General features: G+C 27.3%; 2 protein-coding genes across 2 annotated transcripts in view; one reads left to right on the top strand and one right to left on the bottom strand.

Annotated features, from left to right (window-relative positions):
- LOC122509938 (two pore potassium channel protein sup-9) overlaps nt 1-16,923 on the bottom strand; it is a 366,618-nt gene that overhangs the window by 219,120 nt on the left and 130,575 nt on the right. The window lies entirely within an intron of this gene.
- The window catches only part of LOC122509993, a 29,668-nt gene continuing 13,410 nt past the window's right edge, over nt 666-16,923 (top strand). Inside the window, exon 1 of the mRNA XM_043624359.1 lies at nt 666-669. Coding sequence (XP_043480294.1) covers nt 666-669 — 4 coding nt within the window. The remainder of the gene's footprint in view (nt 670-16,923) is intronic.

Below are 16,923 nucleotides of genomic sequence, written 5' to 3'. Positions count from 1 at the left end.
AGAATTGAAAAGAAATTAAATATTGAAGTTAAAAATTAACTATATTTAAATATAAAAAACAATTTTCTACAGTAAAATTTAAATTGATTATTTAACCTCAGGAATCAATAAAAAAATTTGTTACGCAATTTTATTGAAACTTCGTAATCAATAAAAAATTTTGTTCAGAAATTTTGTCTTCTAAATCGTTCATTAATATTTTTTATTAACTAAACATAACATATTTAATACTTAATTTAATTTTATAGGTAATAATAAAATCATATAAAATAATTAATTAAATAAAGTAATTTATTTATAATATTGTCTTTATTAAAAACTATCAAATGTTATGCGCGCTAAGCGTAATATTCAATTTATTATTATTATGCAAATTACACAATTTTTTAATTGCAAATATAAAATTTTGAATAATTTCATAATCTAAATATTAAAAATTTAATTATTTAAAACATAATTCATTATTATTGTTTATAATTTCAAAAATTTTAATATAATTCTTCGCAAGAATTCATAAATTTTCATAAATAATAACATTTTTCTAAAGAATTCACTTATTTTCAAAAATTTTAATAAAATTTCACAAAAGAATTCAATTTGTTACGTTCGAAACGTAACTATTTTAATTTTTTTAAAATTTTATTAAGATTATATAGAATCTAAAAATGGGTAAACATGTTAATTAAAATTAAGTACACCTTACACTAAACAAGCATAAATAAATGCTAAGGATTAATATATATATATATATATATATATATATATATATATATATATATATACATACATATATATATACATATATATATATATATATATATATATATATATATATATATATATATATATATATATGTATATATATATATACAGTACCGTCCGAAATTGTCAGTCCACCCATTTTCAAAGGAATGACAAAAATTTTTTAACATAAAATTCATGAAAAGTAAAATTTTTTTTGGTTTATATTTTGAAAGACGATAAAATTTTGAAAAGAATAAAACCTTACAGAAGTCATTTGGCCAAAATTTGTAGAAGATATTCTTAAAAATCGTCATTTTCAATGTTTTACAAAAATTTGAATAACTTCTAAAATAATGAACGCTTTTTAATAATCTTAGGCTTATTTTGAAGACCATTTTCTACAGAATAAGAATTACTTATAGGCATTAACCTGTAATTTTTAACTTGGAATAAGCATGACGTCAAAGTTGGACAAAAAAATTCAAAAAATTTGAAATAATATTATTAAAAGAAAAATAATTTTTGAAATTCAAACATATATTTTTATTAAATTTTCTTGAAAAATCTACACCATATCATGTTTTATATATGTTCTAGAATAGTTTTTAGTACAAAAAATTGATTTCAAATTTTTACAATTTTTTTGTCTAATTTTGACGTCATGCTTATTCCAAGTTAAAAATGACAAGTTAATGCCTATAAGTAATTCTTATTCCGTAGAAAAAGACCTTTAAAATAAGCCTAAGATTATTAAAAAGCGTTCATTATTTTAGAAGTTATTAAAATTTTTGTAAAACATTAAAAATGACGATTTTTAGGAATATCTTCTACAAATTTTGGCCAAATGACTTCTGTAAGGTCTTATTCTTTTCAAAATTTTATCGTCTTTCAAAATATAACCAAAAAAAAATTTTAGTATTCATGAATTTTATGTTAAAAAATTTTTGTCATTCCTTTAAAAATGGGTGGACTGACAATTGCGGACGGTACTGTATATATATATATATATATATATATATATATATATATATATATATATATATATATATATATATATATATATATATATATATATATATATGGGTGATTAAATTTAAAATGTCATTTTTGATCCTATTAACTTTGATTTTTCGATGTTTGATTTTGAACTTAACGATACTCTATTTTGGTTGACAAGAATATATGATGGACAAAAATAATAGTGGTCGAGCAGGTGGAAGTAAATTTTAATTTTCACTAGGTGAAAAACGATAGGCAGAAATGATAAGAAATTTTCTGTATTCGTTTATTCTTTTCTCAAATAAATTCTTACAACTTTAAAAAGTTAAAATATTTCAAATTACAATAATGAATGTTTCAACATGACTTAAAAAATATTTGTAATGAGTTCTGCCATAAATTAATATACTTTTGAAGACCAAAAAAACATATGAACATTGAGGGACACCACTGACATTTTTGAAAGATTTCACTGATAATTTTTTTTGAATAGTGAGAATAGAATCAGCCTATAAATTACAATCCAGTATCATATCTTCATTAACTGCATATAAGGAGTAAATTTAACACAAATTTATTAAAAATAAAATAATAAGCAGCAAGAAACAGAATTTTGAGGGGACACCACTGACAAGGAACACCACTGACATTTTGCTTCATTTCTCAATTTCGAAGAAGAAAGACTTTATTTTTAAGTTAAAGTCGGTGCGGTTTTTAAACTACGTGTAATACCTGAAAACGAGATTCAATAATATTTAAAAAATATTAATATTATAAACAATTTTTCGATGGGGACACCACTGACATGGTGTGCTCGACAAAGTGATACTTGCTTTCTGCCACTAACCGTACAAGTTATAGATGTGATAGAATGTTGTAATGTTTTTTCTTTAAGAAGCTATACATATCACCAATACTATCAACGCTTAATAGACCTTTTCATTTCAATTATTTTCTTTGCGCATGCGTTATATGGAATTGAAGTTCCGTTTCAAGTTTCGGCCCTGTTTACAGCTATTGCATTATTCAGATATGAAAAAATTATAAAAAGTGTTCTAATAATTATTATATGTTGCATAAAAATGGAGTATAATAATTTTAACAAATACTGGAATAAATTTAATGAAAAAATTAAGGACGGAGCATATATTAATTATTTTATCAATAAGTTATTTTTGAAATATCAATAATTTATTTTAGTTTTTTTGCATTTCTACATGCAACGTTAATAAAAACAATAAATAAAAGTGAAAGAGGTAACTATTGTGTTTTTCACATTTCATCAGCGAATAACAATATGTCAATATATAGTAAACATAACCTCACTCTGGAACCAACTCTTTTTTCTTCTTTTAGTTGACTGTTTTCTGCACTGCAGTGATATTTTTAATTGCAAATTTAACTGCGTGTTTTTATGTTTAAATTTGATACCAATTTTGCACCGGACACATTTTCTTTTCTCTATAAAAACATGAGCAAAAGTAAAGTTTTAACACATGTTAATAGAACAGGGCCGAAACTTTTAAAATTGGTGAACTGTCATGGTTGCTGCGCAGGCGCATTCGCGACTTCCGAATTGAAATGAAAAGGTCTATAAGGCAATTATCTGCACTAGGTTATTTAAATATCAGGCATGATATTCAAAATTTGCGATAATTACTTAAAAATATGAAACTTACAGACAGGCGATTTTGATTTTTTTTCTAGCACTGGATCAAAATTATTCTGCTAGCACAATTACTATATAAAAATATAGACTCTTAGCTGTACAAAATAATTTTTCTGGTACTAAAAATGTGAGAATCAACAATTTTTATTATTAGGTAAAGTTCTGATTTCTTAAGTGCGGACAGGGGACACCACTGACATTTTGCTTCTAATTCTTCTGCCAAATTTTTTCAGAAAATTTCTAGCGACTAAGAATTATTAATTTAAGTAGAACGAGTGATTAAGAAAATTAATTGACTTCAAAAACTTTTATATATGAACTAGTATTCCAGATTTTTGGGCAGGACATGAAAATGACATTTTAAATTTAATCACCTATATATATATATATATATATATATATATACTACTCATCAATTTGTTATTACAAATCATAGAGAAAATCCATAAAAAGAAATAGTTATTTAAAATTTTTTTTTAGTATTTAAAATTACTAAATTATCGTCTCGATAAAAAGAATATGAAAATAAATCATTTAGGGAAATGTAGCGACCGTCTCGGGAATTCGTCAATTTTGCAAAAGTATAGCCACCTACACAAAGACTCTTTAAAGTACTTATAAAAAATTACTAACAAAGGAGAATACATATACACACGCGCAAAATCCAATATAGAAAAACGAACTCTATCACGCCATTTACCAAGGAATTTGCAAGCTTGCAAAAAGCTTCCTTAGTAACAATAAAGTATTGGCTGACCGTGTGCATAAGTTTCTCCCACCTATAAAAATTGAGTCAATTTCCAGGGTGTGAACGATTTCCTTTTGGAATTAATCGAAGAGTTTTATTGAGTATTTCCCGCAGAGCGGACGTTTACTGTATCTTTATTTTTTCTTTTCCCGCAAAAGGCGGAAGTAGATTATTTTTCTTATTCCCAAAAACAAGGGTTGAAATTCAAATATTGAAGTGAGTGTTTTCTTAAAAAAAGATAGATTTATAAAAATCTGATATTGTTATTTAACAAGAATATTTATTTAAAAAAAAGGAATCAAATAAAAAGAATATATTAAATTATACAAAAAAACAAATAAAGAAATAAAATATAAAAAGGTGAATATTTAAAAGAGTGAGTTAAAATAAAAAATAAAAGAAAGTAAAATTTATTTAGTTCTAATTATAGTGTTTTTCTGAGTGATTTAATTTACGTCTCAAAGTGAAGTTCAGTTAATGTTACACTGAAAAAAAAAGTATTGAACCAAGAAAATTTTTCTTGGTTGAAGCAAATCGTGGGATTGAATACGGCCAAGACTATTAAAGTATTGATTCAAGAAAACGATTTTCTTGACATAGGATATTTGGGAGAAGAACATATATTCTTGATCCAAGAAAATATGGAATTCGACCAAGAAGTTAGTCTTCTTATACGAAGTATGAAATGTATTAAATGAATAAAATATTTTCTTGTTCTAGGAATATATATAGTTAATTGAATTATTTTATTTGATTCATTCAATTTTTTGTAACGTTCGTTCAAGTAATTCAAGATTTAAATGAAGAAAACATTTATTTTGTGAGAAGAACAGATATTCTTGATCCAAGAAAATATGGAATTCGACCAAGAAGTTAATCGACTTGTACGAAATATAAAATGTATTAAATGAATAAAATATTTTCTTGTTCTAAGAATATATATAGATAATTGAATTATTTTATTTGATTCATTCAATTTTTTGTAACATTCGTTCAAGTAATTCAAGATTTAAATGAAGAAAACATTTATTTTATGAGAGAACGCAGATATTCTTGATCCAAGAAAATATGGAATTCGATCAAGAAATTAAGTAGCATGTAAGAAATGCAGAATATATTAATTCAAAATCATTTATGTATCAAATCAAGAAAGTATGTTCTCTGTCCGAGAAAATATTTTCTTGATTTGAGAAAATTTATAGATTTCAATCAAAAAAATACTTTCTCAATACAAGTAAATTATTTACTTAAATTACCCCCCCCCCTTATCCCCATCCCATATTTTCTAATACTTAGGTCAAACATTTTTATTATTTAATTAATTAACATTTATATTTTTTATTTAAATAATTGTTATTTTACATATATATTTACATTTAATTATTACTTAACACAAATACAACAAATATACCTTGAAAGAAAATTTTCCACGGTTGGAGGAATTGAACTCGGGTTGCACGCACCAGAAGCCGTCACGCTACCACTATGCCATCCTAGCCTCAATGGACAGTTTTCAAAAACTGATATTTAAGTTGCATATACATTTGAAGAAAAATATTTTCTTGGATCAAGAACACCGGCATTGTGTTAAATAAAAAAAAGTTTCAAAGCAAATAAATAAAATGATTCGATTCAAGAAACATGAATTCTCCACACAATACTTTATTATTTCGCTTAAGAACATGATATTCTAGATTCAATACTTTTTGGTACTTCGGAAAAGTAAAATATTTGGTTGAAATAATTACATATTGAGTTCTGCCAAATACTAAATTGTTAATTCAAGAATTCTGTTCAATGCTAATAATTACTTGACACAAGAAAATGAATTTCGTTCTTCAAATAAATATGGGATTAATTGAATATAATTTTTAATCAACTTGAAACAAATATTTACTTATATTAACCTTCGTATTTTCTTGAATCAGGATTATATGAGCGTTGAATTAAGTAAAAACTTTTTTAAAGGAAACAAAAGAATGATTTAATTCAAGATCTTACACTTAATTGAATTGAATAAATAAAATATTTCATTCCAGAAAATATAACATTCTCGCAAGAAATTAATGATTTTGAAACATGAGAATATAGAAATGCTTCAAGTAAAAGAAATGCTTAGATTAATTAATATTTCTTTGAAACAAAATAATTTTTAATTGAGTTGAAACAATTATTAACTTGTATTAATCTTCCCATTTTCTTGGCTCAAGACTATGGGTGTTGGATGAAATAAATAGTTGCTTTAAAGGAAATAAAAAAATTATTTGACTCAAGATACCAAATGACTCAAGGTAAATTACTTGACGTGAGAACATGATATTCTTGATTCAATACTTTTTCGAGACTTGGCGCATGTAAAACAGTTCGTTTGAAACAGTAAGATATTTACTTATGTCAAACCCATATTTTCTTATTTCAATAACTTTGATCAATGCTCAAAATTACTTGACACAAGAAAATAAATTTCTTCCAATAAGAAAATATGGGTTTGTTTCAAATAAATCAGGTCAAGAAAATGCATTTACTTGATTCAATGAACTTTTTTTTTCAGTGTATAATATATGAGAAAAACGAATACAAGATATTGAAATTCAAGCCTTGTATTTGAGATCTAAGACCTTTTACTCTCAGTCTCTTTAAATTCTGGAATTTATTCAGAAAATGAGATGAATGTTTAAATACAGTGATCCCGAATTTTAAGCATTCAAATATTATTTTTTGAATATTGTCTCAGACTTAAATCAATCAGAGGGTACAAATTTAATTAGGAGAAGAACAAAGAAAACGAAATTACGTTTTTATAAAAAATTAAAAGTATAAAGTATCTAATACAGCACAGTTGAAATGAAAAGCTGGATACTAACCATAAGTGTCGATATTACACTTATATAATAAAAGAAACAAAAAGATTTTTTTGTACTAAAAGAAAAAGAAAACAATTCATTGAAATTACAATTTACAATTGGTGAGTAAGCTATATAATATTTCCACATTTATCAATTTTCATAACACACACACATACACACACAAGGCGAAATTAATGTTAATACAGTAATTTTCTTAGTTTAATAAAAGTGTTTATGTTACGAAAGTTAAAGAATTTATATCGTTTATTGTATTCTTAAAGGGGGCAATTTTAATAATTCTTAATACTGATTTTATATATACAATATTTTCAAGGGACATTTTTATTGTAACTATTACTGTATTTTTCTTGCTATTGCTACTTTATTCTTATGTCATTAATAGTAACCTAGATTATGTCATTAATATTTTACAGTAATTATTTGTGTCTTACAACCTATTTCCACCCATCTTTTAATATTCTTCCATAAACCTTAATACCGTCTAATCGGAGATGTTAAACTGATAACGTACTTAAAGGGGGATCCTAAATTTTTAATAACAGTATTTATTCGAAATAAACTTAACATTAATTTCTTACTATTAAAATACTGAGTGTTTTATTGATTTAAGACTATTAAAAATTCTTTTGAATACAGTTAAGTCTGAATTCGATTAAAATATAAAATCTTTCAAATAAATAATAATCAAATTATAAACAATCGAATTCAAACATAACACAATTATTTTCAAAAATTTTAATAAATCCTTCGAAACAATTTAATTATTTTCTATATTTTAATAAAATTCCTTGAATAAATTAAATTATTTTAGAAAATTGTAATAAAATTCTCAAAAGAATTCAATTAATTTCTAAAAATTCTAATAAAATTCAACAATTTCAATTATTAAGAAACACAATCATTTTAAAAATTTGAAAGAAATTGGCATAAAATTCAATGACTTTCCAAATTTTCTATTCAAATTATTAAAGAAACTCCATTATTTAAAAAAGTTCAAAAAAATTCTTCAAAAGAATTTAATTCGGATTTTTAAAAATTTTAATAAAGTTCTTTGCAAGAATTCAATTCAAAATCTTCTAAAATTAGTTAAATTTGGCAATATATATTTAATTAACTATTAAAAATAATGGATTTATAGAAGAATTTTAGTTAAAAACACTAAAAAATTTGAATTTTGAAGAAGTTACAAATGATTGCAGAAATTCAATTATTTTAAAAAATAATAAAATTCTTATCACAAAATTCAATTATGTTCAAAATTTACAAGAAAATCTCGACAAAATCCCAATTATTATCTTTATAAATAAAAAAATTCTTCGTCAAATTTCAATTATGAATGAAAGAATATGAAGATTAATGTAGTTAATTTTAATTTTAAGAAAAAAATACTAATTTTGAATACCTAACAATAATAAATATAAATTGAAAAGTTGATCATTAATTTTGAAAATATGAATTTTGAAATAATTGTAAATAAAATTTGAAACGTTAATCATCAAGTTTTTTAAATGCTTTGAAAAAATTTCCGAAAAGAACACAGAAAAAAAATTTCTTTTTTGATTCAAATTTTCTGTTATGTAAATAATAAATACTGCTTCAGAAGATTCTTTTGTAACAAACATATTTTATTCGCGCTTTACAATAAGGAATTTCATGCACATCGGAAACTATAGAAAGAGGCTCTCTGTACCCCCTTCTCCCCCAGCATGTATAAAAGAAGCAGAAATTCACAGAGAAACTTTTTTTTCTAGATTGGAAAGAAGTAAAGAAAAAGTCTTTCTTTCTTTTTTTCCTTCTTACTTTTACCGATTGTGATGTGCTGGGTAACGGAAATAAAGATGTCCCGAGATTTTTGTTTGTCGAAGAAAAGAGAATTTCTTTAAAAAAAAATAAAATCAAATAAAAAAAGGAAAGAACATAGATAACGACAAAAAGGAACACAATCGTAAATCTTATTTACTAACAAAAAATGAATCACTACTAAATACGATTTCTTTCACAAAAACAGGCAATCGTCAAGAATGAAAAATCTGAAGATTTAAAATTATTTTTAGAAGAAAATTTTTGTATTTCTTGGTATAAAAGAATTTTATTTCTTTTGGAAAAATACAAATTAGCGATTAAATTTCTAGTTTTCATTATTGTTTCTAATAATTAGAAATTATTTGATACAAATAAATATTTATTTATATTTTACATTTATGAACACAGTCAAGTAATCATTTATTTAAGGGCATATCTCTAGAATCTTTAACTTTTCAATGAGAAAAAATTTGTTAATTTTTTATTGAGCACAGTATTGAAACTCTGTCTACATAAACTTTAAGAAATAAGCTTTCAAAATATCCAAGTGGACAGATAAAATGATTCGTCTTCAAAAAGTTATAAACTATTTAAAATTGCGAATTATTTTTAACGTGCAACAAAAAAATATTTAACAGGTGTTTGTTTTTTAGAATCGAAAACAGTTGAAAGTAATTAACTGAGGGGTTATAATTTATAATATAATAATTATATTATTATATAATATATTACTTTTGTATTTATTATATTATTACTAGTCATTAACATTACTTTTCTTTTATTTTTTGTTTGAATTACTAAAAAATTAAAATGGTTTTTATTTTAAAAATAGATTTTAATTAAACTGAATTGTAAAAATATGAAATTATAATGTATAAAGTTTACCTTGCAATTTCCAGATACATTTTATTTAAATTTAACACTCATAAACTTTCCAATTTCAATTCATTTTTTTCTATTTTTCTTTTTTCTTATATATCTTATTTTTTTCGATCATTTATTCTGTCTAAAAAATCAAAATATAAACATTGAAACTTAACCTTCAGTTTTATTTATTAACAGTTTCTATAAAAAAGTGAGAATCGACAACTTCATACTTAACAATTTCTTTTCTAAAAACTTTTGGTTGATTACGGTCGACCGTAATTGACAAATATTTTTACATTATCTTTGCAATAAAGTATTTTTTCTTGAAGCACATTCACTGGATGTTAAATGGCACATGCGAAAATATTTACAAGTACTTTTAAAATACTTTTATTTGATTTTCGTGGAGTATCACTCGAATTACGGTCGTTTTCAAATTTTGTACGCGCGTGTTTTCTGTTATTTAAATTACAACAGTTTTTTGAAGACACGAGGCACATCAGTTTACTATGTCTCAAAATAATTCTAATAATTTGAACTTTTATTTCCCGTAAGTCATTTTGATGTGCCATTTGTCTTATTAATGAAAAATGATAAATATCTCGATTACGATCAAAAAGGTTAAAAGTGAGGGACAACGTTTGAAAGCTTATAACTTTTTTCAAAATTAACAAATTTTTAATTTTCATACGGAAAAGTGTTCACTGTTTAATTAACTTTAAAAAGATGCGTCTTAGAATTAGTAACTCTTATTCATTACAAAGTTTTATCGTTTAACCCATCCGAGAGTATGGTTAGGGACAAGTAGATATTGTAAAAAATCGGGCACTCAGATTGGAATAATTATTGATATATTTAATAAATTAATGTAAAACCTTTTGGAACTGATTCATCTTATCAAGCTTTAATATTTCCAACAAAAATAAAGTAAAAAGTTATTGAAATTATCGAAATATATGCGAGGGACATGAAAGTTAAAGGTTCCAGAGATATGCCCTTAAATCAAATAATTTAAAAAAAACTGCTTACAAAATTTTGTTAGAATTAATTTTTTTAATGAAACATTACAATCACATTTTCAGTTCGAAACTTCCCAGGCGAGAACTGACGCTGGATTCAGGCTTTACGGAACCTTCGTTGAGGCTTGGTCAACATTGATCAAGCCTTGGTGGGACGGCGGAACGAAGGTTGCTTCTAGCTATAATGTAACACTTATTTAAGACTGACGCTCCAGTCTTTGTTGTAGATTGGCGTTTAATGTTCAATCAATGCTGCGGAACCCTATAATGCAGGACTGAAATAAGGCTGCTTCCACTGTTCCCAAATTTACGCGTCTCTCGCGCTTATTCAATATAATATGAATATATATGAATTGTATATAATAATATTAATAATAATATTAATAATAATAATAATTATTATTATTATTATTATAATAGTAATGAATATTATTGATATTATTTTTATTCATGTTATATGCGTTTGTTTGGAAATAAGTTATTATTATAATAATTATATTATTTTCATATAAATAATATATTACTAACAATAAATTTCATTTGAAATAGTAATATTAAAAAAATAATTTTAGTAAAAGAAACCAATTTTTCTGTTAATCGGTACATTTTTTTCTCGATTTTTCAGCAGACTTTTTAATATTATTTACAAACATATTCACATTTTTTTATTCACAACACAACACACAATTTTATTATTATATATAACGCTTAAAACAAAGAATGAAAAATATTCGCTCGCATGTGGGATCGAACTCACGCACCCCGCCCCTAACGCATACCCGGAAGTCCTAAACGCACGCATTTAAACCGCTCGGCCACAGAAGGCTGGAAGGCACCTCGCCTAATCTACTATTTCAATGCCAGCGCCGTATATTCTGTATATACGGCGCGTCACTCAATATTTGTTCAGCATGGGACACCAATGTTCGTCCCATGCTCGATTCAAGACTCGGTCAATCTTGATACAATATTCACTTTCTTTATTACCGTGTGCACTGAACAATATTAAATATCAATATTTATAAATTATTTATTATTAAAATATTTTTTATGATAATTTTATAAGTTAAATTATATATATTATTGTTTTTCTTGTATACAGTGTCAAATTATTATTTTCAAAGTTTAAGAGTTTCGTTTATCTGAAAAATTATTAGTAAAAAAAATGTTCATTAGGTAGTGATAAATATATATGCTTAGTAATTTTACACTAGGACTACTATTTTACTAATACTACTAATTTTACTATTTAGTAAATATTATCAAAAAACTATTTTTTGTCAAACGCGCGCGACTAAACACAAATAACCTTGAAACTCCAGCATTACCAACTCAACACATACGTTAAACTCTTAAGTTGGCAATGCTAAAGTCTCAAGGTTATTTGTGTTTAATCGCACGCGTTTGACAAAAAATAGTTTTTTGATAATACATATTTACTAAACAGTTAATCCTAGTGTAAAACTACTAGGCATAAATATTTATTACACCCTAATGAACATTTTTTTAACACTAAAAATTTTTCAGACAAACGAAACTCTTGAACTTTGAAAACAATTATTTGACACTGCAAGAAAAAAATAATAATGTATAATTTAACTTTATTTATATAAATTTTATATAATTAATAATAATAATAATAATTATTATTATTATTATAAAAAAAAATAATATTTAATATTTATTTTTAATTTAATATTTTTTATAATAATAATAATAATAATAATAATAATTATTATTATTATTATTATTATTATTATTATTATTATTATTATTATTATTAATAAATTAATAATTAATATAAATATTATACACTAGATAAATATTAATATTTATTTACCAATTGATATCTTAATAATAATAATTAATAATAATTTTTAAATAGTATACAAAATTATCATAAAAAATATTTTAATATTAATTAATTTATAAATATTTATATTTAATATTTTTAAGTGCACACGTCAATAAATAAACTGTCAAGATTGATTTAGGCTTGAATTAAGATCAGATGTTCGAGCTTCACTCACAAAGATTGACCGAGTCTTGAATCGAGCATGGAACGAACAGTGGTGTCCAATGCTGAATCAACATTGAGTGACAGTGGTATAAAGACTGCTTCAACACTGGGTTACCCAGGCTGGGCGTTCAAGGCTCAATAAATCTTCAATCCATCGTCAGCATTGGTCTTTCGCGCCTGGGTTGTTTCGGTTGAACAGTCTTATCGTTCTCTCAGTTCAGTACACAATGTGAGCAAAGCCTTCATTAGTCACTGAAAACTAATTTAAATACATAGTTCTCGAAAATATTATCACAGACTGAAATTATTATATTATTATAAAATTATTATATTTTGAAACTTCCAGCACGAATATGAAAGGAAATCAAATTTTATTATTAAAGTCAAATTGGTGAGTGACGTTAATATCAAAAAAAATTTTAACCACGAACTTTTATAATTTTCCCTTTCTCTCTCTCTCTCTCTCTCTTTCTCTTTTCCACTTAATCGTATAAATTAATATTTCAATTTTACCAGAAAGAAATTTAAATTTTGTACGGAAAATAATTTTAACGTGTAGGTACGTTTAATTAAATTCAACATTATTTTTAAAAAACTAATTTTTTTATCGTAATTACAAAAATTATATTCCACCTTTCAAATTTTCAATATAACGCAGTGAATTAAATTTTCTTCGTCTCTAAAAAAGTTGAAAATATACCATTTGCCCTCTTTAATATAATAAATTGTATTTTCTTCCATTTTGTGGAATTCGCGTGCGATGAACTTTAAAAATAAAGTTGGAGGAGTAAACTTTCTTGCTTGAGTAGAAATTGAAGAAAAATAACTCTCTCTTTCTCTCTCTCTCTCCCGCTCTCGACAAAAGAATTGAAGAGCAATTAGATAAATTTTTCTTCAAAAGAAAATATTTTTTCATTTTCAAAACAAAATTACCACTTGGTACATTTTTTTAATTCCAGGATTACTAAAAAATTTCTCCCTTGCTAAATTCTTTAGTTTTTCCATAATTTCTTTAGATGATCAACTTTTAAGGTAAAAATTTTTATATTTCTAAGCAAGTAAATGCATTAAAGTATTTAGATAATATTAAAGTGTGATAAAAATAGTTAATATTCCAATAATTCTGATTTAATAGGAAATTAAATTACTTTGCAGAAAAAAATTGTTAAATACGATAGATTTTTGACATTTCATACAAAAACGGAAATATTTAATATATTTCATATTTTATTTTTTAATATTAAATTAATTAATTAACTGCGAAACACATAAATTCTTTTAAAAATAAATATCCATCGGTTTTTATATTTTTAGAAGTCATTTTTTGTGTCTTCTGAAATAAAAAAATTTTTTTTAACATTAACGTCCAAATATTTAAAATTTAGTGTCAATTACTTCGTGACAAAATGTTACAACATTTTATTTTATTTATTTATTTACAACAAAATGTTACAACATTTTGTCACAAAGTTTGACAATAAATTTTAAATATTTGGGCGTTAATGTTAAAAAAATTTTGTTAAAAAATGATAAACAATGTCAAATTTATCATGAACGACCTAATAGACCCCTAAATAACAAGTGACAAGAATATCTGCCCTTTTCTTAAAGAATCTTAATTCGACTTTTTTTTATTTGAAAATGAGTTCCTAGTTTAAAACGAACTTATAATATATTCTGAAAATTAAATTAAAAGATTGAAACATTAGATAAAGCCTTTTCGTTGTATAATGTAATAAATTATATTACAATGTAACATAATAATAATAATATATTAATCAATAAATTAATAAAGCTACAAAAAGAATATGAAATTCCCCAGGTGCGATTTTTTGGTCGGCCCATAGTTGGGCCAACTTTTACAAAGTCGGTCCAACTTCTCGTGCCAGAGGTTGGGCCAACCATACAGATGATAACGGCGACCGTCTAATGGCGACGATGGTTGGCCCGACAACTCATAAGGAAGTTGGCCCAACTTACAATGCATATGTTGTGCCAACTATACATTTCAATGGTTGGTCCAAAGACTGACGCCAAAGTTGGCACAACTTTAGATGCGTAAGTTGCGCCAACCACAATTTTCAAAGTTTGGCCAACTTCAACAGCCAAAGGTAAAAAATTATTAAAAAACTAAATTATTTAAACAATTAACACGTTATTATTAGCGGGAACATCAGATATAACCTTTACCTATTATTATTAAACACAATCTCATACATACATTTTCGAAAATATCTATCGCTCGCTGGGATCGAACCCCTAACCTAACGCATCGAAGACTTATACACTGACCACTACGCTACGCTCACATGGGAGTGCATAACGCAAAATGTATATTTAAGCTGCAACAGTCGGGCCAACCGTGGCCCAGAGTTCGGCCGACCAAGAAAGTTTAAGTCATTTAAACTGCATTTGACAAAGTTTTGCCAACCGTTGGGCCAACCGTGGCCCAGAGTTCGGCCGACCAAAATAATGTAAGTCAATTAAACTGCGTTTCACATAGTTTTGCCAACCGTCGGGCCAACCGTGGCCCAGAGTTCGGCCAACCAAGAAAGTTTAAGTCATTTAAACTGCGTTTCTAGAGTTTTGCCAACCGTTGCCCAGAGTTCGGCCAACCAAGGAAAATCAAGTCAATTAAACTGCGTTTCACAGAGTTTTGCCAACCGTTGGGCCAACCGTGGCCCAGAGTTCGGCCAACCAAGAAAGTTTAAGTCATTTAAAATGCGTTTCTAGAGTTTTGCCAACCGTTGCCCAGAGTTCGGCCAACCAAGAAAAATCAAGTCAATTAAATTGCGTTTCACAGAGTTTTGCCAACCGTTGGGCAAACCGTGGCCCAGAGTTCGGCCAACCAAGAAAGTTTAAGTCAATTAAACTGCGTTTCACATAGTTTGCCAACCGTTGGGCCAACCGTGGCCCAGAGTTCGGCCAACCAAGAAAAATCAAGTCAATTAAATTGCGTTTCACAGAGTTTTGCCAACCGTTGGGCAAACCGTGGCCCAGAGTTCGGCCAACCAAGAAAGTTTAAGTCAATTAAACTGCGTTTCACATAGTTTGCCAACCGTTGGGCCAACCGTGGCCCAGAGTTCGGCCAACCAAAAAAAATCAAGTCAATTAAACTGCGTTTCACAAAGTTTTGCCCACCGTCGGGCCAACCGTGGCCCAGAGTTCGGCCAACCAAAAAAGTGTTAGTCATTTAAACTGCGTTTCTAGAGTTTTGCCAACCGTTGGGCCAACCGTTGCCCAGAGTACGGCCAACCAAGAAAAATCAAGTCAATTAAACGGCGTTTCACAAAGTTTTGCCCACCGTCGGGCCAACCGTGGCCCAGAGTTCGGCCAACCAAGAAAATTTAAGTCAATTAAACTGCGTTTCACAGAGTTTTGCCAACAGTCGGGCCAACCGTGGCCCAGAGTTCGGCCAACCAAGAAAGTTTAAGTCAATTAAACTGTGTTTCACATAGTTTTGCCAACCGTTGGGCCAACCGTTGCCCAGAGTTCGGCCAACCAAGAAAAATCAAGTCAATTAAACTGCGTTTCACAGAGTTTTGCCAACCGTTGGGCCAACCGTTGCCCAGAGTTCGGCCAACCAAGAAAAATCAAGTCAATTAAACGGCGTTTCACAAAGTTTTGCCCACCGTCGGGCCAACCGTGGCCCAGAGTTCGGCCAACCAAGAAAAATCAAGTCAATTAAACTGCGTTTCACAGAGTTTTGCCAACCGTTGGGCCAACCGTGGCCCAGAGTTCGGCCAACCAAGAAAGTTTAAGTCATTTAAACTGCGTTTCTAGAGTTTTGCCAACCGTTGGGCCAACCGTTGCCCAGAGTTCGGCCAACCAAGAAAAATCAAGTCAATTAAACTGCGTTTCACAGAGTTTTGCCAACCGTTGGGCCAGCCGTGGCCCAGAGTTCGGCCAACCAAGAAAGTTTAAGTCAATTAAACTGCGTTTCACATAGTTTTGCCAACCGTCGGGCCAACCGTGGCCCAGAGTTCGGCCAACCAAAATAATGTAAGTCAATTAAACTGTGTTTCACATAGTTTTGCCAACCGTTGGGCCAACCGTGGCCCAGAGTTCGGCCAACCGAAACTGAAAGTCTTTTAAACTACGTTTGGATAAGTTGTGCCAACCTTTGTCGCCAAAGTTGGCCCGACGGTTGGTTAAACTCTGCATTTTATGGTTGGCTTGCAAAGTCG

The sequence above is a fragment of the Leptopilina heterotoma genome, unplaced genomic scaffold (genome assembly GCF_015476425.1).
Source record: "Leptopilina heterotoma isolate Lh14 unplaced genomic scaffold, ASM1547642v1 Lhet_65, whole genome shotgun sequence".
NCBI lineage: Eukaryota > Metazoa > Arthropoda > Insecta > Hymenoptera > Figitidae > Leptopilina > Leptopilina heterotoma.
This window is presented reverse-complemented; position numbering and strand designations above follow the sequence as displayed.